The sequence below is a fragment of the Dasypus novemcinctus genome, chromosome 5 (assembly GCF_030445035.2).
Source record: "Dasypus novemcinctus isolate mDasNov1 chromosome 5, mDasNov1.1.hap2, whole genome shotgun sequence".
Classification (NCBI taxonomy): Eukaryota; Metazoa; Chordata; class Mammalia; order Cingulata; family Dasypodidae; genus Dasypus; species Dasypus novemcinctus.
In genome coordinates, this window is record NC_080677.1 from 155,075,676 (window position 1) to 155,102,176 (window position 26,501).

The 26,501-nt window shown below is 44.4% G+C and overlaps 1 protein-coding gene and 1 long non-coding RNA gene across 18 annotated transcripts in view; one reads left to right on the forward strand and one right to left on the reverse strand.

Moving 5' to 3' along the window:
* Positions 1-26,501, reverse strand: part of SVIL (supervillin) — a 235,390-nt gene that overhangs the window by 65,538 nt on the left and 143,351 nt on the right. For 5 of the 17 annotated variants that reach the window (XM_071215467.1, XM_071215465.1, XM_071215468.1 and 2 more), the window contains 6 exons: positions 22,508-22,565; positions 22,256-22,407; positions 18,955-19,630; positions 2,651-2,685; positions 2,008-2,069; positions 1,653-1,792 (listed from right to left, as the gene is read on the reverse strand). In XM_071215467.1, the coding sequence (XP_071071568.1) occupies positions 1,653-1,792; positions 2,008-2,069; positions 2,651-2,685; positions 18,955-19,630; positions 22,256-22,407; positions 22,508-22,515 (1,073 nt within the window). In that variant the 5' untranslated portion in view covers positions 22,516-22,565. Of the gene's footprint in view, positions 1-238; positions 335-1,652; positions 1,793-2,007; positions 2,070-2,650; positions 2,686-3,398; positions 3,570-3,920; positions 4,821-6,932; positions 7,014-18,954; positions 19,631-22,255; positions 22,408-22,507; positions 22,566-26,501 lie in introns of all 17 variants that reach the window. The other 12 variants (XM_058297755.2, XM_058297756.2, XM_058297752.2 and 9 more) reach the window with 7 other exon arrangements.
* LOC139439055 (uncharacterized) lies at positions 24,487-26,023 on the forward strand. The gene is made up of 3 exons (XR_011648925.1): positions 24,487-24,564; positions 25,370-25,409; positions 25,918-26,023. It is a non-coding gene; the product is annotated as an uncharacterized lncRNA (long non-coding RNA).

The window sequence follows — 26,501 nt, forward strand, 5'->3', positions numbered from 1 at the left end:
GTGTGGTCCCAGTCCCAGCACATGGTGGAAGCAGGTGCATTCACTGTCTCCTCACACAGGCCTTCGTGGAGGCATCAGTACCTGGCATTAGGGCACAATGAAATGCCACGCATTCCCGGAACAACTCATTGCCCTGACTTGTCTGCCAAACATTGGAATGACATTCAAGGTTTTAAGATGCACCTGCTGCCCAGCACCTCTGCACTCAATACCTTGAGCAGCTATTTCTGTCCAGTACCTGGCAGGCTGCACAGTACTCTTAGCTAGAGCAGGACAAGGCAGTCTTGCTGCTACAGGGTGGGTGGCCACGAAACACGCAGCAGGGATAGGTTCCCTTTAAAAGCAATTGCCAAAGAAGGAAGGTTCGTAAGGAGAGAGAAGAAAAGAAGCATTAAGGAGAGCGGTGCTTTAAGTTCAGAAAAATCAAATACTTTCACACAATTATTTGCTGATTACTTTTGGAAAAAAAAAATCACAATAGAACTGAAAAAAGCAATTCCAAATATGAGGAAATATGAGACGAGAGGTTGCCCAAGATAAGATAAAGGGACTAGAGCGTGGAAAGGACTTTATCTTTAGCACAAATGTTCTGGCTTAAAAAAATAATACACAAGCAAGCTTATATTAACCATCAGCAAATCAGTAAATTTACAATCTTGTTCTCAGTATTTTCTTTTTAAAACCAGGGTCCTCCTACTAGAGTCACTGAGCCTTCAGGGTGACAGTCTTTGCCTGTTTTCACTATTTTGCCCTCATGGCTAGTGCTTGTTGTTTTACAAATGATTTAAAAAAAAAATACAAACTGATTTGCTAAGAGTTCCTAATGGGTACAAGAACTTACTTATCCACAAAAACACCAAGAAGTTGAGGAACAACTGAGGACGGAAGTGAAGCCAGCTGACCTAAAAGCAGGCTCAGAGGGGAGCTTTCACCAAGAGGCCTCTTGCGATGCTGGTGCACAATGAGTTGAACTTCAGTTTTTCAGCAAAGGAGTGTGTGGGTGTATGTGTCCAAGGCAGGCATGAAAACAAGTTTAAAAAAGGAATACACCTTTTCACTTGATCGCAACAGTTGTCTCTGAATGAAATGGGAAATTAATCCTGAATATGTTGCTCAAAACCCACTTCCGAGAGTCTGGAAAGTTACCAGACTTCCGATTCATTTTTTAAAGCTTTGCTGATTTTCCAAAAACAAATACAGAGGACGCTTATCTTTTGGAGGTGTACTGAAATATTGATGGATGACACGGTTGGCATGCACTAATGCAGGAGGGCCAGGGGACGCGGGAGGGGCTTTGAGCAGAACAATTTGAGCAGAGCCCGAATTTGGCTGCTGAAGGTGGGTGACACGCACGTGGGGTTCATTATACTCCTCTGCCTACTTTCATGTTTGAAATTTTCCACGGTAAAAGAGCTGAAAAGCAAAATGCAAAGACAAAGAAATAAACGGTTCATGGGTTTCTAGGAGATACAAAAGGGGAGCAAGTCCTTGGCCAAGTTTAGAAAGATGGTACTGAGGAGAACCACTAAGTGCCAGCTGCCTGGGCATCTGGCTGCACCAGCTCCCTGGCGCCTGCTGCTCCTTAGAAACCTTACAGCTGTTTAAACGGAGCCCCGACAGCCAAGGGAGGGAACTCAGCAGCGGAGACTTACGTGGCGGCCACGACCACCTCCTCGGTGGTGACCGGCTGGGTGTGGGATCTGTCCTGCAGGCGGCGGAGCCGCTGTTCCACGGCCGCGTTTCGGGAGCGTCGTTTGGGGACGCTTTTTTCATCAAATGACTTTTCCATTTCCTAAGAGGAGAAGCAGCGTGGGATCCCTCTAAATCCGAGAAAAGGCAATGGGGGCACCAAAACATCTCTGTTTTGTTCTGCTACGGGGAGGGGCCGCCGAGCAGAGGACGGGAGCCCGGGTGGGCAGGCTGGAGCCTGCAGGGGTGCGAGCCAGGTGGGTGCAGCAGGGGCCCAGCTCTAGCTTGCGAGTTCTGACCGACACGCAGGGTCCTTACCCTGAAAAGGAGCCTCTTGGCAGAGACACTCAGTTTGGCTCGTTCATCCACCTTCTCTTCTTCTGTAAAAAGCCGCAAAATAAAAACTGAACATCATTAGAAGATGTAAATACAACTTTTGCAAAGTGTCCCACAAGGCTGACCTGGAAATCCTTTGAACACAAGTTGAGGAGTACAAAAAATAGCAACTGGCAATATTTTCCCCTTGGGTAGAGGCCATTCTTTCCATTCAGTGAACAGGTACTAATTTCCATTGCAATTAAAGCAAAACTGAACAAAACCCCTGTCTGGACAGTAATTTTCTACAAGAGCATTTGACTAATTGAGATTTAAGAAGATATCTTATGGAAATAATTTCTCAGTATATTATATATTATATTGTGAAGCAGCAGTAGTAACAAGAAAATTCAGTTCAAATTCCTTGTATTGTTCACATCATTATTCTCTAATTCCTCTCAAAAATAAAGGAATGCTCATCTGAATATCTTAACTAGGCTTTATTGTGCTCACAGAAAGAAAGACCTGCAGAAAAGTGAAAAGCTGTTAAGTTCCATAATCTTACTCTCTCAAAAAGCCAAACTCTTATTTAAATCCAGTCTGGGTGAGATGATAAAGAAGAAGAAAAAGTAAAATGGCTACTTGCCTTCAGCAGTTGGCATTTCTGAATGTGAAGTAGACCTAGGAAAGACATTAGCAAATAATGATAAAAAAAATTAGCTTATGGGCGCAGAAGATCCAATCAAACATGTTAAAAGTAAAAAATAAAGAGTGCAATTAAATGCTTAAAGAAAATCATCCTGGTGGTGATTCTGGCTGTGCACATAAATAAACAGTTACTGCTGCCCTGTGGAGCATGTGCAAACAATCCCAGCCAAATGCTGCACTTGTGGAGGAAAATGAGGATCAAGCACAACTTACTAAACGTGACCAATGATACATTTTCAGACCAGCCTTTTCATTTCTATGTGATGACATGATAATTTAATATAAACCCCAAAACAATAGGCAGGCAGACATTTGTAAAATGAAGATAAAATTCTTTAGTAATTTTCACTGTAAAATCGCAAGACTCCTCAGTTTGGATTCTAATTTAACAGGGGCATAAATACTTTAAAACATTAAACTAAGAACAATAATGCTTTACTTTTCATTGCAGCCAGTGCCTTTGCACTGTCTCTGAACGCAATTTAAAGCTGAATATTGTGATAACCGTAAAGGTCCACATCCTTTAAAAAGACACTGAAATCAGCCAAATCAACACAGACTAGATGGAAGAGTTACGGAAGCCCCTACATCCTATAGAAACACATCAGGACGCTCACTGTGGTGAAAATCCTGTTTTCGCTATGGCTGCTTTCCTAGACCGCTGGAACTACAGACAACATGCCTACCTATCGGATTCCTCTCGTTCTGCTGAGGTTATAGGTTGAGTTCTAAATCTCTCAGAAGTTTTTCTACTTTCACCAGGAGAAAAATAGCGTCTTGGTTTCCGGGACCCTCTCTCCGGTTCCATACCGGTGGGCAAGCCAACTCCTTTGGGCGACCTCTCCACCCGGGATGGGCTTTTAGAGTCAGAGGGCAGAGGACACAGGAGGGAGACAGGGAGACAGAAAGAGAACAGAGCAGAGGTTTACGCGTGTCGGTGAGCGAAGGCACAGACCCCGAGCGCCGTCTGCATGCCTGCACCATGCACCTCGGGAGGTGGGGCATTCCAGCGACCCAGCGCACTCTCCCCATTAGTAGGCAGAAGCAAAATGGTAGTGTTGGGGCCAGTTCCTCGGAGAGCCTGCCCTGCACACACTGGTGAGCTAAGCTAATACGATTCAGTGCGGGACACGACAAGAGTTGAGAAGTGAGCCATTCGGCCAAAGGCGTGCAAGTGACACATCGGGGATGCGTGAAACATCACCTACAGTTCAGGTCTCTTGCTGGCACGGACGGACTCCAGAAACGCACTTCGGAGCTGGGCGACGGACACCTTGGTGTCCACCCTTCCAACTTCCCCGAGGGACCCTTCGGCCTGGGAGCTCCGGGGCTCTGGTTCACGCCCGGAAACGGGGTCCTCGCACGTCGGGGCCTGGGGCGGCGGCAGGGGGCCGCTGTAATCAGAGAGCGAGCGGGCGAGGACCTTGTGCTTCTTCCTCGGCGCGTCCTTGCTCTGACCTGCCGGCTTGGCGTCTTGGGACATGGGCTTGTTCTGAACATACAAAACCACTTCACTCCTGCCCAGCGGCTCGGGGGGCGGGGGCCGTGCCTCCGACAGGTGTGGGGGCTGATCTTGCTCCTCCTGAGGCTCTCCGGTGACCGTGCCAGGGGTGGGCTGGTCAACGACCTCATTTCCAGAAGGTTCTTCGTGGCTTCTCATGAGCCCAGGATCCTCCAAAGTCAAGAGTGATTTCTGGCTTTTCTCGAGAGCTTCGGCTAACGACAAGTCATCTTCTGTTTGGGATTCACAGATATGGAGAACTGGGGTGTCCCTTCTCTCACCTCCTAGAGCCTTCAGGGTGGGAGGGTTCATTACAGGCTGGGCGGCTTGTCCCACCCAGCTGCGCTCAGATACGCTTTCCGGGTTATCTGCGGGCACCATTTTGGCAGCATGGATGGGCTCTGCCGGTTGGATGTAGCCGTGGGTGGGCTGCCGCACGGACCTGGCCACCTTGCTTGTGACCCTATCAAAGGCAGAGTGTTCTGACTGAAAGGACAGGTAATGGACTGGCACTGGCTGGTGTCTCCTCTGAGTTATGGACTCTGAGCCAAGTTCTGGGCTGCTGCGAGCACTCTCCTCTTTCACCAATTTTTCTCTAACTTTAACTCTTTAAGAAAGAAAAAGGATTTAAGTTGCAAAGTGCAGTCACTGCTGAAAGGGCAGAAAGCATGCGTGGGTCACAGATTACGAATGAATGGAAATCAACTCGAGAGAGAGCAGCTTTTGAAAGAGCATTTTTGGTGTTTCATGTCAGAAACCTATGGCTTTCCCAATGAGCAATTTTAAATTGAGTTCCCACATTTGCAAACTTAGGCCAGAGTGATTCAGAAATAATTCTAGCTCATGTAAAAGCTGAGAGGGTTCAGATGCTCTTCCAGGATAATACGGGTCCCTCGTTCTTTCTGACTAAATAAATACTCAGAAGCCATGGAAAATATTCATGCATATATATCACCCATATGTGTCAGGGTAAACTGAGGCTGGTGCTGTGAATCGGTAAGTTCCAGGCCAGTTTAGGGAATGTCGGGAGTTTCCAATCCTACCTACATACACCTACTAACTAAAACGATGTAATTTCATTATCTATTGGAATTGTCAGAGCAGAGCATTCAAGACTGTTTATGCTTTTTATTGAGCTCAAGATAAATTTCTCTCTTTTGAAACACTCAACTAAACACTCTCAGGCTTTTTCATGCAACGCATAACGCATACTACATTCATTCATTCATAAGACAATTCACAATTTGGACATCATTAGTGCTAACAATTGTCACACCAAGAAGATGTTAGAGAAAACATATTTGCTGTAAGAATGAATGAACTGAACAGCTCCCGACCTTCTGGGTTTGCTGTCATACCCTTAGTCAAGAAACAATCTAAAAAGAGATGGCTCTGGTTGTTACTTGAGCTATTTAATATCTGAGAGCAAAACTGAAATCCATTTCAAAAGCTTCAGAGCTTTCCTCCTACAACAGAAGGAAGTAGTCAGAAGCCCTGGCTGTGGGGTTCAAATCCTGACTCAGCCAGTTCTAGCTGTGTGGCTTTGGGTCACTTGTCTGCCCCTCTTAAGGCTTAGTTGCTTTATCTTTTAAATGAAAACAATAGTGATATCATGTAATGTGATGTTCACAAAGCACATGGCTTATTGCTTAGCAAAGACTGAACATTTAATAGCATGTTTACCTTTTGAAATACCATATAATGAGAAAGGAGAAACCACTCAAACTTTGGGAATGAATAAATGATCGGGGATAATTTTTAAAATGTAAAGAATGCTTTTAGAGTAGGAAAAGTCATTTCTTGGGGAATGCAAACCTTCCCTTAAGATTAATCAGCAAAAACAACTGTACTTCTGATACACGCTTCTCTTTAATGCCAAGTGTCCCCTGCTACATTTGATGTAAACTCCTATATATGTATGTTTTTTCAAGTAAGATGCAAGATATCTAAGTTTACTTCATTAAAACAAAAATCATGGGCATACATAAAAAGTGGTTGTTACGTACAGTTGAGGGGGAAAAAAAGTTATTTTTCCTAGAGACTTGGAGGTTTTCATATTTATAACCTTTGTTAATCAAAAGGAGACTGAAATGTGGTTCAAGTTCTCCTGTGGAATGTGAGTTTCTAATCAAAGACAATCTGAATTCTGTCCTCAGCAGAGAACAAAGTGACTGTTAGAAACTCAATAGACGGGTGCTTTGTCCCTCCAGTGGCTCATTCATTCTTACTCCTTCCGCCTCTTTCTGCCCCAATCTTAAAAATGAAATGATTGGGGTTTTTGTCTGCTTTTAAAACCACGCACCCTAAAGTTAACTGTTGAAAACGAGCTACTGGTTTAGCGATGAAGAGCCGTGAATACCAGCTGGTTAGTCTGACTCAAGAGGAAAGCCACCAGGGGGTAACAGTCTCCTCAGGACGGGCCCCATGGGGCCTGAAAGGCATCCAGAGGCGGGGTAAAGGATTACCAGAAAGAGGAACAGGAGCAGTAGGGGAAACACCCAGCAGGAATTAGGGCACTGAGGGAAGAAAGCAAACCCGTAGAAAACACGGCCCAGCAGTCCCGGAACACAGAAAGGTCAAATGCACTGACGTCATCCAGCAGCGGGGTAGGCAGTTAGTGCGAGCTAACACTGGGGACAGCGGGACCAATCAGAAAGGGAAGCAGATACACTCACTCGTTCACTAAACAGAAGCCACAGAACTTGAACTTGAGATATACCTTGAAGGCCAGTTGATAAGTGAAGGTGTGTCCCCTTCGGAATCTTTCTGGAGAAACCACTCGTGTTTGGGCTTCCCTGTACTACCACGTACAAAAGAAACAAAGCTTCGGGTAAGTGCCTATGAAGATGTAAGCACACATACTCACTGTATTATTATTTCCAACCTCAAGGCTGATTTAAGTAAAGAATAGCCCTGCCTTTTGGAAAGAAAGAAGCATATATAGACAGAAATAAAGACATCTACAGCCACCAAACAGAAAGAAAGTTTTGCAAGTGATTTGAAGCACTAGAGAGGAGCATTTCTTAACCACACTCCAACTACAAATATCAGACATTGCTCTTGTTAAGGAATTGAATTTTAAGAATAAAGCAATTTAACTTCCCTAAGTTTTGTTGAGGAACATGGGTAAATAGCCATATCTCAAAATAACATCCATGTAAAACCAAACATATCAAATAAAGGAGAGTAATGGTTTCTATGAAAGTAAAAAGGAACACCATAAGATGACATCTCTAATCGCTACTATATGTTTCCCTTGGATATCGATCACTGAATAATCCAGCCCAACAGTTGCCAATACCAATTCAGGTCCATTCACTACATGTCTGTTGAGTTCCTTCTCTGTGCCAAGTCCCAAGGTAGGCTCTGTGAAGTAGCAAAGGCGATGCAGGCATTATCAGGCCTTTAAAAAAGTTTCAATTCTAGTAGGCAAGAAAATAGTGTCCTCAACCCACAATTGACTACAATGCAAGGTAGAATGTGACAAAGCCATTACGCCAGGCTAAAGATATTTTAGACAGAAATCATAGACAAGGAAACCTTTCGGCAACTGTCAAAGCGTCACAGTTGAAGTACTCAAACTGCTGACACTTAGGTCCTCTTATCTGTAGATAGGAAAACAAAAACAAATTCTTCATGCTAGTTAAAAGGCCTTACAACCTGATCTGCCAAGTTCCTCAGAACATTTTGAGTAGAACAGTAATTACGATAAAATCATTTGAATCTTCTGAAATCATTTTAGTTCCAGGTTTGGTTCTAGCTGACAGGTAAGAACATTTACCTGCCATAGCTGTCCATCCTGCTCAAGCCTCTGGGATGTGTCATTTTCAAGGTGTGGACTTACCTGGGTCTCCAGGAAAATCCCCCAAACTATCTCCCCACCTCCCTAGTCCAGCACTAGTACAATCTCACCCACATCAATCAAAAATTAAGATGTATGTCAAGCCGTTTTACTTCTAAGTTTCTCCACCTTTATTTAAACATACAGTAGCTGAGCATGTCATCTGCACCTAAGAAAGCAGGCAATGCAATGTAAGAGCACATGGGGGAGAGAAGAGGGCAGAGAGCGCTTGCTTTTGAAAACCATCAAGTCAGCACAATGAATACTCTCATCTCTCGGAGTTATTTTAAGGCTCAAATGCTTCCCAGGGCTTTGTGAGCTGTGAAGGGCAACTTTTGAACATGACCTTCCAGGACAAGAACACAATTTGGACAGCATCACCATAAAACAATTCTTAGGGGCTTGTTTAAGAATATGTTGAGTCAACCTCATGCATGGGCAGGAGAACCTGTGGGCTCCATTTATTCACAGCAAGTTTATTACTTGTCATAAATATGGAATGGATGAACCAAGCTATAGAAGAGCTACTAGCAGGGTAAGATACTCAGACCTCGACATTTCATGTGTAATGGAAAGGTAGGTAAAAAGAAACAACCAAACACATGTGCAGGTAGGAACCACGGCAAGCCCTTCCATTTATTTTCCCTCTTCATGGACAACGCAGTGCTACAAGGTTTAGGGTTACTGCTTATAGCTTAAAGAGAAACTACAAATACAGTCCCAGTTCAGAAGTCGAGGAATTTTAAGGAGAGTGGGTCCAACCACACTAGGGGGGTGGGTGTTTGTCTTTATTAAATTTAAACCAGGGGTGACATAGAACAGTGTTTCTCATAGTAAGGCTTTCCGGATCCCTGAGGTTGGCTGGTGAAGGCGTCATGGGGTGAGGTCTAACTCACCTACCAGCAGCGGTGATACAGGTGATCACTCCTCTCACTGCCTTCCCTCTCGCCCTCAACCCTGAACTCCAGATGCCTGTACTCAATGGGCCCCTTGACGTTTCCGTTGGAATTTCGAAGAGGCATCTTCCTTTTAACATGTTCAAACCTAAACTCCCAATTTCTCTCCAAACCCAACTTGAGCTTGCCTTCCCTAATTTAGGAAATGGCACCTCCCCACTTCAAGGAGGCCTGGTAAACAACTGAGGCTCACCTTTGACTCCCCACACCACAGCCAAGTCATCAGCAAATTCTACTGGTTGCCTTCCAGATATCAAGAGCACCTTCCCTCTCTTCTGCTGCTGTCATTCTTGCCATGCAAGCCCCCAGAGTCTCTTGCCTACATGACTGGATGACCTGGTCATCCCCCCTGTGAGTGCCTTGCCCACCTCCAGCCCACCTTTGGCTTAGCAGCCAGAGGCACGCTTTCAGTGCAAGGCAGACCTTCTCATTCCTTCTTCAGAAGCCTTGCACGGCCCTCCCTGATCTGCCCAGCCCTCACCACACACCTCCCCGACCCCCCACCCACCCCCCTTCTCCCTCCGACCACCCTCCCTCTCAGCTCCTGCCGCCTGGGAACGGGCCAAGCACAGGGCCACGCACGTGTCAAGCAGTGTCAAGCAATTTGATTTTCTCTACTAAAAATCTAAAACTATAGCACCGAAAAGATATTAATTAGTGGTGGACAGGGCCTGAGGGGGGAGGGAAGGGCTGACTACACAGGGGCATGAGGGAATTTTCTGGGCTGGCAGAACTTGTTCATGCTTGATTGTGGTGCTGGGTACACAACTTTATAGATTCGTTAAAGTTCATAAACAGTACACTAAATAGGGTGAATTATACAGTCTGTAAATTATGGCTTAATGAAAGTAATATAAAAAACTTCTAAAAATGACTTCTGCCCACTTTCATAATCGATCCAGGCAAGAGACACAGCAGAAGGACTTACTTTGATAGACATGTTTAGTCCTTTTAATTGGGTTTTTAAATTAAAATACTTTTCCTCCTTTGAAAACAAAAAAATAAACATGAATTAAAAAATAAACAGGGGAGTAGGTGTGGCTCAGTTAGTGCCTGCTTCCCATGTACAAGGTCCTGGATTCAATCCCTAGTGCCTCCTAAAAATAAATGAATGAATGAATGAATGAATGAATGAATGAATGAATGAATGCTGGGACACACACAGTTGACCTATCTATTCGGGATCTGATTTCTTTTTTTCCTTCCTTTTCTTTTTTCTCTTTCAAAGCCCAACGAGTCCAAGAAAGGCTGAGAAAGGCACCAGGAAGAAACCAAAGTGCTCAAATGTTCAGTCTTTATGTTGGTAGAGAAGCCAGATTCTTCCATTTGAAAGCTGATTAAAAGTATGCCTTGGCTCCCAAAAATGGGAAGTCAAAGCACAGAACAGACCTGGCTAATTCACAGGTACCGCAACACCAGGGGATGGTCTGATTATCAAAGTTAGGGGTGGCTAAGTGAGGCCAAAACTCAAGATTTAAAAATATCTCATTGCTTAAAAGTACCTGATTTATTTCTGGGGTCCAGGGGAAATAGTTTTGGAGATGTAGTATGATAGCAGGTGAAATTTCTAAAATACGAACAAAAAGATATCACACCTGAAAGGTGGCAATTATGCCTTGAGTTCTTTTTCTCTCTACTTCTTAAATCTTGCATGGATGCTGCTATTTGTAGTGTTCCTTAATGCTATGCTTAATTAGTTTTGATAAATAAGGCTTGGTGTAAAAAATTAGCAGTGGGAGGGATTTGCTTCCTACAACAGAATGAGTTGAATCTATGATACTATCAGGTTGCCTCGACTAAATTATGTCCTTGCAAATAGAATCAAGGATTCCCACTCACAGTTTAATAATATTTGTGAGAACACACTCAAGTATGTAAGAATTTCAATGGCAGATAAAGTGGACAGAGTCCTGTAGCATGAATAAGTGCAGGTCAAGCTCCGCTAACTGGTGGCTCCGCTAACTGTGCTTAGGGAAGAAGCTGCTACTGGAAAGAAGTAGAACATTGCTGGGCTGCCGTTGCATTGAGAGCACGGCTTCAGTGATGAAAGCAGAGCATGGTTTACATTCAGTGCGAGTCCCTTACAGGCTGTGAACTGATCCACAGCTGGCAGCCTGGCTATATTAAATAGTAAAGCTACAGTTTAGTGGTATTTTAAGAAAACACAGAGAATAGCAGAACATTCATTTGAAAATGATTTGTTGAGCCACTGGCTAGGTGCTAGATGCTGGGCAAAGCAGGGAAGGAGACATGAAAATGACCAAGCCAAGGTATCTCCCCTTTAGGCTTCTCCTAAGGCCATGCTACCATCAACCTCATCCTTACCCACCTTGGAGAGCGCGTGAGACAGAAGTCTTGGGGCCCTGTTTGGGGGAATCCTGATAAAATTGTTAAAACTCCTCTTCCATGTAATGGGCGTTTGGATATCCTTTTGGCTAGGACAGGAGGTGTAGGTGAAGCTGCATTTGAGAGACAGCTCATCTGGGTCTCGGGCTCGTTTTCCCTGTTGGCAGAATCAGAAGCCAGACTGCTAGGGTGAGCCTCTCCAGGGCAGGCCCGGCTTCAGCTTCCTAACTGCCCTGGAAGAAGAACCATCTGATAACGCGAGAAAAACAAGGCTTGAGAGTCTAAGCACCAGAGAATGTAAGAGACTCCAAAGTGACTCCAGTCACTCCCTAGGCTGGGGAAGTTTATGAAAATTGGGAGAGGCCAGGATGGCCCCTTGTCTGGTGTGGCAACTGCCCCATCAGAAGGTGGCATCCAGATGCAACCTGACCGGCGGAGCACAGGGCGACCACCACCTCCTGTGCTAGTGACAGTTCACCTGCACTGACGCACCCAGATGGGACCACCCATTTGGCAGTCATATAATGAACTCACTGTCACCCAAAACTCCTGGGTCAATTTCCCATGAACTGCTGTTAAATCAGGTTTCCTCAATCCTCAACTTGTATACTCATTTTCTTTCCCCTCTAAGCACAGGACTTTATTAAATTTCATCTTGTTTGTTTCTGATCATTGTTCCCAGAAGGTGTGCTCTCTTGCCTACCTGCCCCCATGCTCTCTCACTCATCTCTCTTCCACATCCCTCCCTCCACTCTTTCTTTCCACAACAAGCGTCTTCATAAACCCTCCTCTGGAAATCTGATCACCTTCTCTCTATAGCTTCCAGATGATCTAATGACATGCCAAATCAGACCCCGGTGATGACAAAACCCAGCCTGGAAATAGAGACTTTGTTATCTCCTGCCTGCTGAGCGGCAATAACCACTTAATTGGCCTCCCTGCCTCCAAGGGAGGCTCCTTTAGACCAGTCCTCTGCCGCTTCTCCAGGGTGAGCTTTCTAACACACATCATTACTCATCCTTGGCTTAACATCCTTCAGGCACTTCCCATTGTCCGCGAGACAAAGGCCAAATGCCTTGCTGTTATCCATGCAGCTCAATGCCTAGGACCTTGCCAGCCTCTCAGGTCTCCCCTCAACCCCCACCCCCAGCTCCTCAGGGTTTATGTAGACAGTTGCGCCTTCCTGCGGGGAACAGCCTCCCCCCAATATCTCAGGGTACTCGAGAGTCATCCTTAAGGACTTGTTCAGCCATGACCACTTCTTCAAGGAGAAGGAATTGACGTCCCATCTCTGGTACTCCCATGGTACCCACCTCGACCTCTAGAACCACATTTATGCCCCACTATGGTGTAGTTATTTCCCATACTTAAAAAAAAAAAGTCCAATTAGTAGCACAGTGCCTGGCACCCAGAAGGCTAAGGAAACGGTTTTTGAATGATTAGCGACACCACCTTAGAGCTGAAAAGAACCCACACCTGTGAGGTATGGACAGATGGACACATGCTGACTGTGACTCGTTCTAGATTACAAGTGCTCATTTTGTTCATGAGGACAAGACTTTTTAAGTACCTTATGTAAATAAAGATAAACCGTTTCTATAACATGCCCTGATCTGCTTTCCTGAATCCTCTAACCTTCAAAGGGTAATGACAGCAAATTCCTTTTTCCCGCTGATGGAAAACAGCACTGACATCATTGGCCCTGTTTTCTGAAGACTCACTTCCTGGAAGCTCAGGGACGTTCCTGATTGAGCCACTTCTGGCTCCAGTCTCAAGCCATACTCTCTGGACAGGCCAAGAATTTTCCAAATTAATTGCTGGTTGCCCTGTGCTTATCAGTTCATTCCTCAGTTTAGCTCATTCCTCTCTTTTGACCATAAGCTTCAAGGAGAAGCTAGGCTGTCCCCTGCGCACTTAGCTTGGAAATCTCAGCTAAATTTCCAAGCTCATTGCTTTCAAGTTCTGCCTTCCATCCAGAACTCAATTTTGCCAAGTTTTCTGTCTCTTTATAGCAACGATAATCTTTCTTCCAATTTCCAGTGACAACATTCATCATTCTTCTGAGGTCTCACCAGACTACCTTTAACCTCTGTGTTTCCACCAACACTCGGTTCATGGTCAATCACATATTCTCGAAGACGATACAGACTTTCTGCAGCTCTCGCAATTCTTTCAGACTTTCCCCATCACCCAATTCCAAAGCCATTTCCAAATCTTTCAGTATTTGCAACAGCCGCATCCCATTTTCTGGTACTGAAAATTGGTTTAGTTTCCCTGCTGCTAAACAAATACCATGCAATCGGTTGGTTTACACAATGGGAATTGATTGGCTCATGGTTTTGAGGCTGGGAGAAGGCCAAAATCGAGGCATCAGTAAGGCAATGCTTTGTCCCCGAAGACTGTGGGGTTCTGGGGCTGGCTGCCCGTGATCCTTGGGGTTTCTTGTTTTTTCCATCACATGGTGATGCCCTCTCCTTCTCTTCTGGGTTCCACTGACTTTAGGCTTCCAGCCTCTCTCTGTGGCTTTCTCTATAAGGCCTCCAGGAAGAGGATTGAGACCCCTCCTGATTAGGCTGGGCCTCAGTTTAACTGAAGTAACCTCATCAAAAGGTCCTATTTACAAGGGTTCACACCCACAGGAATGGATTAAGAACTTGTTTTTCTAGGGTATATCACTCTAAGCCAACCCCAGACCTCAATCAAGTTTCTTCATTTGTTTCATTTTCAGAATCACCATATGTAAAATAGAATTTTGAAATAAATCATCTCCCAGGTTACTTCTGGTTCTACAAGTGTAGGGAGCATGGAGATTCTGTTTTGCAGGGTTTGGGGGTGAGCCAGCTGCCCTAAGTTAGAAGAGGATGGAAGGAATCACGAGGTGAGGACGTCAGGTGGAAAGGGCTTTTTCTGAAACGGCAACCAGCTGGCAGAGAATTATACCGCCAGGAAATAGGGACACATTCCACCCTAAGTTGTAACAGAGGCCAGCAGTCGCTCTTGGTCTATGTCTACAAGGATATAATAATGTAGTTCAAAGCCCGAGTGTCAACAACTAAAATATGCTTCCTGTAAGCAAAGCAAAGGAGACTTCAGCAAGTAAAATTTCTTTCATTATGTGGTGTCCAGCTCTAAGTACAAAGTAGCTTCTAATTTTAAAACAGTATCCGGCTTAAGAAGAATGACTATTACAAGGACAAATATTGCCTGAATTCACTTACATGAAGTATCTAGAACAAACAAATTCAAAGCAACAAAGTAGAGGAGCGGTTACCAGGAGCCAAGGGAGTGCCCTGGGCTGGGGAGGAGGGGAGAGGGGGAGATGCTACTTAATCGGGACAGAGTTTCTCTGTGGGTGTTGGACAAGTTCTGGTAATCGATGATGGTGATGGTAGCACAGAATTGTGAATGTCATCAACAGCACTGAATTGTACATTTAAAAATGGCTAAAACAGGAAATTTTATATTATATATGCTACCCCAACAGAAAAAGAAGGACTGTTAACTTCTGCTTCTGTGAATTCACGGTTGATTTGCCAGAAGTCACTTGTTCAGAAAAACTGCTATTGACTTTTGATGCACAGAGGTAATATTGGTCGTTTATATCGGGTGCATATTTGAATTTTTTGGAACATTGTAGCTAGTATTTTGGGTGATGTATTCATATTTTATTTTGTGAACAGAAATTGTTACTTAACAAGGAGCACAGAAAAAAATGGGGAAAAAATTGGGGGGGATCGAGTTAACCCTCTCCTAACAGCCCAAAGCTGGCAGGGCAGAATGAGGGGGCTGGTCAGAAAGGGGAAAAGGATTCCATCTCAGTACCAGGACAAATCTGTGGGGAGGACCGAGAGGTCTGTTTTTCAGAAACAGGTCCTCGGAGCTCTGTTTCCCCGAGGTTTTTGCCCTGACATACTGCTTATGCACAAGACGGGGGCTGAAATTTGGTGCCCGGAGTCGAGAAGTGCCCAGGCCTTCTCGGCATGGCTCTTTCTGTAGACATTTATGTCACTGCATGGAAATTGACAATGAGCAACCAAAAAGACGGGGGTTGGAGGCTCTGGAGATGGTTTGAAGACCCAGACCTCTCATTAGGAGATGAACAACCGCGGTCAGAAACAAACTGATGGCCACAGCAGGTCTTGATATCACAGTGCCGTGGAAGCTGTAGTCTGGGGGTCCCGCTCCGCCGTCCCCAGCCAAGCATAGCTCTCCTGCCCCCAGCTCCCACGTCCATGGGATAGCCTGCTGTGGCCATCCTTTGAGGGCCACACTCCCCGGTCACATTTCCACGTCAGCTCTGCAGGGAACCTTCAGGATCATTTTCTAGCCATTATCGATACATTTTCTAAGAGGGAGAAGGAGTGGTGAGTGATTGCTGTGGAGTAATCATTTTAAAAAATTAACAAGGGTTTTCTATATGGATGACCATGGGAAAATTAGATATGAGGTTCCGTTTCTTTCTCTATTTTTCTAGGCACGTGGTTCGCGGAGACTAGGAAGTCATGGTGCGTGCTCAGGAAAGCAGCAGCTGCCCGACTCTCCAGGTAGTGAGGCTCTCGGCACAAAGAACCAACAAATATGGGGCACTTACTTTTGTTTGTTTGAAATAAAACAGATGCACAAAGTAGGAAATTCAGCAAGAGCTGTGGCTTCCAAAGGAGTTTCAGGATCTCGGCTTTTAAAAAATCCAAATAGTCCATGGGCCTCCAGTCTCTTTGAGTCTTGTTTTAAAATTCACCGTGGCAGAATTAACAAAGAATGGTTCATATCCGCAACACCAACTTCTCCTAAACACAAGTTTCTGAGGTTCCAGGTTAATGGGATTTGGTAGGGCGGGGGTTAGTGTGCTCTTTTATGTTACTAAGGACAGTCTTACTTTGTTTCCAAACAATCTGTTCACCTGAATTCTGGGCAACTAAAATGTCTCTGAGCTAAAGACCCTGTAACATAGATAGATAGATAGATAGATAGATAGATAGATAGATAGATAGATAGATAGACAGACAGACAGACAGACGGATGAACTCTTATACAAACTGAATACCAAATAATTTCAAAATAAATTACTCAGTAAAATATCACCCTAAAAATTGTTCTTTTTAATGAGAGCCTAGTGCAGCGAAGTATATAAACTAATGGCACTTCTGTATAGTGTCTGTGAGTGAATTCTCAACAGTGCATTTGGTTTCTGGCTCATGTTTGAATTTCTGGGATGCCATAGGTAGTATCTGGGTTGTATGCTCATGGATGGTGAATTCATAGTAATCAAAACAGCCTCTTGCTAGACAGCATAAAATAAATAGATTAAATGGAAACAATCCCCAGGTGAATAGCCAGAAGACCTGGCAAAGCTGGGTGACGCCAGGGTCCAATGGTGACAAAAATATCCTCTTTCAATGATGGAACAAATCTAGGAATAAATGCTGTGTTAAAATTGTTTTGTTACTTGTGGATACTTTTTTCTCACTTCTTAAAACCTTTCTGTTTCATATTTCCATATCAGATGACAGCATTATTTTCACTTAGGGTTATTAGGTTATTGAGGTTTCAGGTCACAAAGTTTTTTTGATTTTGTTTTTTTTTGTCGTTTGTAACTCCTCTCAAATGGAGATGAGACAACTCTGACTACCCACCCTCCCCATCTTTTAGGTTCCTTTGACTTTAAGAAACCTGAATTTACTGGCACAGGCCAAAGGTCATTGATAGCAGGTTGTTAATTCAATCTAAATTCATCTTCATAAGCTGGACAGTTGCAGCTTTTATACAGTCTTATTTTTTTTTTAATGCCTGACATGTCACATCAATTATTTTCCATCCCTTTTTATGTAAATATTCCTTAGGTATGTTATGAAATGATTTGTTTCTATGTCTGTAAATCAGAATTCTACACGTTGAACAGCTCCAAAATAGAAAGCGCATTCCTCAAGAACTCTTACAATTTAATTCTTTCAAGTCTCAAGCCATTCTTCATGTAAGTAAAGTGCTGGGTTTATGAAAACCTCTGGGTAATGCACCTCCTCACAGCAACCTATAGAAGGAGGGCCTCTGTTTTGTTATGATGGGCCCCAACAGGTCAGCCATGCTTCTCCCAGGGTCCTAAGACTTGAAGTAATAGAAAATTTTGAACATTAGGATTTTAACTCACACAGAACTATGAAGTAGCCTGTCTTTCTACTTGGAATATCATAGAGTTTTGATTACTATTCCACAAACTTACTGAAAGTGAAATTATATTTGATCTAGGTCACCAGTGTAGACTTGGTTAATAACTTAAACAGTTTTTCATTACACAGCAATCAGAAATTAGATTCCTCATTTTCTTTTCATCCATGTAATTATAAATCTCTAATTTTCTTTCTAAATTGGAATCTGTTAGGTTTCTTTGTCCTACTCACAAAGCACATGAGGAATTTGCTTTGGCAGAGGTAATTAAGCTGAGAACAGTTTCTCTCCTACGAAATGTGAATTTTTTGAACAACAGACCCTTCTTCCAAAATATTTCAAGTTGTCAAGTATAAAAAAAAAATCAAGTAATTAAGTCCAAAGGCTGAACAAAAGCCATCAAAATACATTCTTGGGGTGTATTTAGAGTATTTAATGCTCTTAGAGGCCGATGTCTCTAAATATTTTGTTCTGGGTCATCAGGCGAGTGGCAACAGGTCTTTGGCTCAATACACGTCAATACTAAAATGATATGTTTATGTATGTATTACTTCAAGATGCCGCATGCTTGTCAACTTGGACCCAAGGTGTAAGAAATGTGGGTATTTTCCAATGGCCTCCCCCCCTGAATAAATTTGTTTGACCTTATTTTTTCATCCCTTTTCAATTTACCTTTGAAGTCACTGTGTGCTTCAACTGAAAAATACACCACTTAATAGTCTACCTAGACAATTACTCCAAATCTCTAAGTAGGAATCTAAGTATGGTCATCATACTTCTTCAACTTGAATTTAGAAATAAACAAATATTGCCTTCTGGCAATTGACTTTCTGCTTTGATGCTTTTTCTGATTTTCCCAAACGAGAGCTGTTCTTAAGTCGATGCTGTCACACGTGGATTCTCCTACCGCCTGGTCTTCCTGCCTTTTTCTGTGGTGCCCTTAAACACCTGTCTCCTTAGTGTTACTGCCATTACTGTTCTCGCCAGTGTAGAGCACAGTTGCTCTGCTCTACCCTGAGATCCTCTGGCTGAGGTGCGCCTTCTGTTTTGTGATTCTAAACAACAGCCTCAGATCCCCCAAATCCTAGGTCTTGGGTGTGATTACAGGAAAGCGAATGGGAAGAGGCAGTTGTTAAAGAAAGGCATGGGAGAAACAGTCAGAGAGTCTTAGTGCTCTGAAGTCAGGTTTCCATGAACATGTCCCTGAGACATCTGTTTTGCTTATTTTAAACCAAGAACAGAAGACTTTCCTGCTTCAGCAGAGCCTGTTTTGATATTGTGGAGATTAAAAATCTAGATCCTAGCTGAGACATTTCTCCAGTGAGCCGAGACCCCTGTGGAAAGTCAGGAAGCCCCAAATGCAATCACACGGCGGGGCAGGGAGAAGCCAGCAGGGCTTTCCCAGACAGGTGGCGGGCACAGGACTGCAGGCTTACCTGGATCGCGCCTCCGTGTGCGATGGCGGGTCCCCCATGGAGGGGCTCGGCGAGGCTGGCTGCTTAAGCGAGGACAGGGGCGCCCTGTGCGCTTGCTTTGGGGACCTTGGCACTTCGCTGAAAGAGGAGTCTCGCCCGGAGAACGAGAAGGTCGAGGTGCTCTCAGCCGCCGGGGGCAGGCCATGGGCCTGCCTGGTGGCGCTCAGCTCCTGAGCTGGTCTTTGGTTCTCCACGTTCAGCAGCGTCTCCTTGTCGGAAACGCCGTCCCGCCCGTGGAAGATGTAGTCCTTGGCTTCCCCTGCACAGGTCCTGAGCCCCTGGGACTCAGTCCTGGAGGACAGAGAACTCGAACCTTTGCCTGCATCTTCCTGCCTGTCGCTCTTCCCTCCCCTTTTCTCCACAGTGTCGGGATCCTTCCTGGACTTGGTGTAGCGAGAAAAATAGTCATTGTCTGCATCGGAATCCAGAGTTAACCCGTATTTTTCTGCGAGTTGCCGTCTCCTTTCCGCCTTGTACCTGGCGATTCTTTCTGCTTTGGACTCAAGACTGTGGGTGTCCATGGCTCCTGCGCTGGAGCACGAGTCACCACGGACGTCGGGCGTCTCAGTGCAGTATTTAGAGCGAGTCTGCTTTTCTAAAGAAGAAGCAGACACTTCTTCCTCCTCATTCGATCGGCCTACAAGAAGATCACATGGATAACTCGGATGAATTTCAAGTAAAGAAACGTATTTACTAGACCCTACACTGCCCCCAGCACAAACATGGGTTCCCATGAGAAGGGCCACTTTTCCACAGCGGCGCATTTAGCCCAAATGATTTACCTGAGGTGCTGAACCAGTTCAAGACCTGCGGTGAAGTGGGTGAAGACCGAGAGCGTTCCACAGGCTCTGCAAGCCCGGAGCGCGTGGCCCAAACTCGAGCTCGGCCCCTTCTCTTGCCAGTCCTTGCTCGGTGCCCATTTCCCCTCATTTATTTGTTTTTGTTTTTGAGTTTAACATTTCCCATGTGCAGCCAGAGGACATGCTCAGAGTCCTTCAGAAAAGATCACAGCTATAAGAACGGTTCTACTTTGACAAGTGACTGGCTGCTATCCCACAGGATCTGGTAGGAACTAAACAATACAGCCCTCAGCCATACTCACTAGGTTTGTTTTTTTTCCCCTAGAAGTGGCTTTTGTCCAATTGTAGCACACAGACTTGAGGTAGAAAATGTCTGACATTTGAAAACAATGGAAAGGTAAAAACCAAATCTCTAATCATCACACTATGCAGATAAATGCCAAACATTTTCTGTATTCCTTCTAGGCTTTTATAGGATTGCCTTCTTCCTTTTTTCTGTACAAAACATTTAGTACTCTATTAATATATAATATTAATGCTCTATATAAAATGTGTTTTTGTATTTGGAAATTTTGTTTCGAAGACATCATATTTAAGACTTCATAATATTCTACCCAACCCTTCCCATACAGCTGGGATTTAAGTTGTTTCTAACTTTTAATTAATCTAATTTTCTGGTTACTAGCACATGGATAGATTTGTCAAGATAGAACTGCTTTATCAATGGGTAAATCATTTTAAGACACTTTGACTGCCAAAATAATTTCTATCCAGTCTGCATCAATTAACACTTGTATTTGCAATATCTGCTCTTTTACAAACCCTGAGTATTAGTGAAAGGATGCCTTTGACTGTCAGATTTTCATTTATTAACCATTTGGATTATCTTTTCTCTGTAATGCTTGTTTGTCCAAGCTTATTGTGCCTTACTGTACTGATTCACAGGGTCATTCTTCTTGGTTTGTGTAAACTCTTTTATAAGAATAATAACCTTTTGTCTTATTAATGAACGTTATTGAACTTACTTGTGCTTAAGTTTAGTGTGATGTCTATACATTTAGAAAATTTTCTCTGAGGTACAGATGTTAATTGTTGCAAGTCAAGTCAATCAATCTGGTCATTTGGTATTCCTTTGGCTGCTTCTGTGCTTTTTTGTTGTTGGTTGTTTTGTTTTGTTTGTAGGAGGTACTGGGGATTGAACCCAGGACCTTGGACATGGGAAGCAGGTGCTCAACCTCTTGAGCTACATCTGCTCCCCTGCTTTTGTATTTTGAAAGTCCTTTTCTATCCGTACTTAATCAGTTACCTGTATTTTTAGTTTTTTAATTATTTTCTTAAAATTATGTAATTATTATAACTTATTTTTATCTTTGGTGTGAGGTGAGAATTTGTCCCATCCCCCACCCCACTGCTAATCAAGTTTCCAATACTATTTTATTAAATGATTCTTCCTTTTCTTGCTACTATGCGATGCTTCAATTAACATGTATTACATAGATTAATATTTTATATACACTAGGGTTTCTTTTTGGGCTGTCCATTTTGGTACTCTAATGTGTCTACTCTTGAGCCTTCATGGACGTAATTTAAAAATTCCTGGTTACTGAGTATTCCAGGCATAGAAGATTAGAAACTGCAGAGACAAGCAAATTGATGGCACCAGAGGTGAGAGCCAAAGCCCTCCCTGCAGAAGAAACCAGAAAATGCAGGCACAGAAAAGCGCAGAGCCTCATAGTCAGGGACTGGGGCAGGAAAACAGCCCTGGTATACGTCACCCATTCCTAAGGTCAAGTTGAGTATCTGATGCCCATAACAATGACTAAGCAATCAAGGAAAAAGCAAACTCACTTTTGATGTACCATTTAATATGGATATAAATATATAAAACCTTTAAAGTTACACGTATTAAAACTGCCTAAACAGACTGTTTAGTTGCATTAACAGGGAGAGTAAGAACGCTACTCACTCAAGGTACCAATCTTCCCTTAGCGCCCCCTGCTGAGAGCGCAGCACCTCTGCCCGGCGCCCACCTGGGCATTCTGGCTACACTGCTACGAGACCCAGGAGGCATGTAACCCATTCGTTTCTCTACCAAAGAAATGTGTACTGAGAATCTCAAGCAGCAGAGCCTGTGCAGGGCCCCGGTCATGGGGTGAGTGGACGCCCTGCCTGCCCAGGAGGGGCTCCCATGCAAGGGGGAAATGACGGGGCATGCGTTATCCAATGATGTGCCACAGGGAATCAGTTCTGACTGCTGTGATACTGGATGCTCACACCTGACAGGCAGGGCAGTGGCCAGCCATCCACAGCGCAGCAGGGGAAGGTTTGGCTGCTGCTGTTTGTGACAAATACATGTATTTAATTTAAAAATGGTGTCTGTCTAGGCGATACATTTCTCCTTTTCCAATCCCACTGGGTCAAAAGGCTGCCCTGTTCCTCGAAGAGCTCCCGGGGCCGCTCACCTATGTGGGGGCTGGACGGGTCCGTGGCCCGCAGGTATCGGGGCGTGTCCTCCTCCAGCAGGCGGTGGGTCACCAGCCCCGGGCAGCTCTGCAAGAGGATGGGCTGGGCGTCATTTTCGATCCCTTCTAGGCGCCTGGCAATTCTTTCTTTTCTGCGCAATACACCAGAAAGGCATGTGAGGGTCGGAAAACTGAAGACCGCTTTGTGCAGCTTTTGGTCTACATCCTCATTACATACCGTACATGACCTACCTTTTCATTTCTAAAAATTCTTTCCTCTTTGGCTCAAAGATTTTTCTTAATTCTGCAACTGAAACAAAACAAAGTGAAAGTCCACTACTGAGTAGTCACGTATACATATTACTCATTCACATGGCATGTATTATCATACTCCTATTTTTGTCCCTGGCTCCCATGCAACAGGGATAGCAAAACCGACGAACTGCCCATCACCTGGAGGCTGTCTTCTTGTGGGGGAGACAGATGCCCACTGAACACGTGCACACCCAAGGAGAGGCGGGTGCCCTCCAGCAGGCTGTGACAGTGCTGAGCTCAGGGTCCCCGCCAGATCACCCTGCCCTTTAATCTGTAAGCATCTGACTGGGTCTTCACGGGCACGCCTTGGTGAACTACGGTTTAGAGGAACGCTGTTGCCAAGCCTCCCCCTATGGGCTTTCACCAGAAGGAAATGTTAATATTTGTTTCCCGGATGTGGGTGAAGAAATTACCCCAATTCTCCTGGCAGCACCGGATGATCAGAACAAATGTTCTGCTGAGGCTGGGAGGTTCCCACGTGATACTGACCACAAGGATATTACTGAGATGCCAAGCAGCTGCTCCTTGGAGAAATGGCAGAATGGGGTGGAGAATCAAGATGTTGCCTCTGGCCTCCTCCTCCTCCATCGTGCAAACTCACAAGGGCTGCTCTGAGTGGCTCCCATTGGGACCCAAGGAGGGGTGGCACAGGGAGAGGAGGCCCCGCACAGCCCCAGGCCAATGAAAGTTTTGAAAGGCTGAGTCAAAGAGGCAACTCAGAGGAGAGAATGAGTCCATGATGTTTCAACTGACTCAATTTCCGTTTTTTTGTTTTGTTTTGTTTTGTTTTTTAAGTGATCATTTTTAGTCATGAGTCAAATGAAAACACACATGTGACTTTTATATTTCTCTCTGTGCTCAGACATACAAGCTTGTTTTACCGGTTTATTTTAGATGAGAGACACCTTAAGTTTTTAGTTAACGTCAGTTATGTTAAGGTAGCTGGCTTCAGAAAGCCTCTCCCTTTTGGCTCCCCAGGAACCTTGGTAGCTGGAGGCAAAGGTGCTCTCTCTAGAGTTAACTAATTAACTAGGCTCCAATTTAGCAGTCAAGGCTGTAAAACAAGGTCCCAAGGTCTGGAGAGGAAGCTGGGCTTATAACAGACTTCCCAGTTAACAGACTAGCTCTAGTGAGATTAGGTGGTAAAACCTGAAGGACAGGTAGTACATATTTTGAAAATACTTTTGAGGATGATTTAAACCAGTTTTAATCCATTATTTAAACCCCAAGGAGGAGAAGGGTTCCAGAGTTTGCGTAAGACTATTCAAGAAGCGACTGAAGCCAAATGCAAAGGATTCCGAAAGGCACGTCCTAAACCCCTGCCTCAAACCCACAACTGAGAGACAGAAAGGAGTCAACCGGGTGAGCATATAGACACTTGCCTGGCAAGTACCTCTCCTCCCCCAAAATAATTTTTTTACCAGGAAAAGCCTCAAAACATTAACTGATTCCACAGAGTGTCAGTTACCTTCCCCTGGACAAAGTTAAGAACCCCCTTGTCTGTTCTGAGTCTGTTAAATAGTACTTTCATCTCATTATATGCTTAAAATGTAATAAAAAAAATTCGATAGAAATTACGCAACACATTAAAAAAAAAAAAAAGAAGATCCCAGTGGTACACTGGAAAAGCTAAGCAACCAGTTGCTTCCCGCATATTCGAAGAGGAAAGAGCGACCAAAGGGGAGCTCTGCAAACGGCCTTCCCCCAAGGCCAAGCTCCTCCCACTGCCCTGGCCGCGGCTTCAGTCTTTCAGAAGGACCAAGAGCACGGGAGAGAGCAGGCTAAGACGGCCCGGGCAGGGAGAGGAGAAGGGACGAGGGCCAGCCGCCTTGTCCCACTGTCCCCCGTGTTCTCGGCCCCTCCCTGGGAACCCGCTCCGGGGTGCTGGTCACCCGGGAGCACTTCACTCCTGGCTGTGAGAAGGAAAGGCTCAGGGCAGCATTTAACCCAGACGCAGGCAGCCGGGCTCTGGGTGAGGTCACAGGGCTCCGCAGGTGCGCTGGGCCTCTGGGGTGGGAAATGGCTCTGTGGGGTGTCGAGCAGCCCCTGTTCTCTTCCTGAAGGCCCAAAGACCCCCCCCCCCCAGTTAGTTGACAGAGAAATGCCCCCATGTTTCCCAAGCCCTCTAGGGATAGGAGTCGTGGACTAAAAACCACTGATCCAGCACAAAGATTCCAGAAGGGCCCCCTGTCCCGGAGGCACCCAAGCCCCAGGGGGAGCCAATGGCAGATGCCACCAGCCACCCCCGCACTCGTCCCAATCAAACTTAGACGTCAGCCCAGAATTATTTCCAGCCTCATGCGTGCAGCGGCTAGTGCCCACCAGCGCAGGGGTGCTCAAACTGAAAACGTAGGGTCCTCTCTGATCATTTTACTGAGGAATAAAATGAGGTTATAAACTTCAGCGTTGTTTAAATGTATTTAGTGAACTTAATTTTTAATTATATCCTATAGTGGTTTTTTTAAAGGGAAAATTTTAAAAACCTTCCAGTAAACAAACAATTACCCATTAGTTTATTCTTTCTAACGTATTTTTTCATTTCTAAGCTTTGTCTATGCAAATAGACATGAAATGTTAGGGGAAAGAAATGATATGAAAGAAAAAAGGAAGTTACAGAGAGTCTTCTTGAGTGTGGCTTCTTTTCCCAAGTCTATAATTTAAATACAAAATTAGCAGAACAAACATGTAATATATTTACTTTTAGTCTATCTATCCCACGGGGGAACGTTTCCGTTGTACAGAAGAGAATAACATTTTATTTGGATTGCTGACGTGTGTACTTTTTTCTTCCCTTTCCAGGAAAGACAGTCCTCATTAGACCCTCTGGTTGAATATTTTGGTAAGATTTATTGTAAAATATTGAAAAGAGCTAATACTAAAAAATCATAGAAGAAAGTCTGAAATGATGATTTACAAAAGGTTTCTTTCCTTTTTCCAAAATTTAAGATTTTTCTATAATTTGAGACTTTCAGGAACATTAATAGATGCCCTTCATGTTATAATCGTGTCTACGCTTGGTTTATCTCTATCCTTTTCTCTCTGGGTATGTGTGTGTGCACACTTAAATGGTTCAGAAACTGCATTTTTCTGAACTATTTAGGAGTACGTTACAGCACAATACCCCTTTACCTCCAAATTCTTGTGTGTACTTCCTACAAACAAGGAATTTAAAAATCAGATTCAACCTCCATAATTCAATTGACTGTCTGCTGTGTCATTTATGCATACAAATCACAAATGGCTCAGGTTACGGTAATATTAGTTATCTAATAACCCAGACATAAACAAGCACAGATGGCCCAATTTCCACATTAACAAGAATGTTTCTACTTTGCATCCAAATGCAGGATGACCTGCACTCACGGATCCCCCACCCTGGCTGCCCTCTTCCCAGGATCTTGGTCAAATACTTCTGAACAGCACTTCTATGCAACCCCCAGGCTGAGACTCTGCTCCTTTAATCACTTCTGATGGGACATAGCTGGTCATTTTCAAAGGAAGGCAATTGAAGGGAAATCTAGCATCAAGGCTGTAATGCTTTATGAAGTTATTGAACTGCCCAGTATACTTAACATGAATGTAACACCAATATTCAGGATAATTTCATCTTCTAGGAGCTTTTCTTTCCACTAACTCCAGAAAAAAAAAAGCATTTCTGGTAAAGATATCGCGTTCAGTCCTCCAGACTTGAGTACAATAGAAACTTCCAAGGAAAGGTAAGGGCCCGGGGTCTGCTGAGAACAGCCTTGCCCCCTCCAGCACTTGACAGCATGAGGGCTCAAGCCGAGAGCCTACTTCCCTGAACGCTGAGCTTTCTTCCCATGGGAGAAAGGCGCCTCAACGTTGACACCTGGATGGGTGCCACTAATATAGAGGAAAGCAGCTTATAAAATCAGTAATTACAAAACTAGGTGAATACGGAGGGAAATGA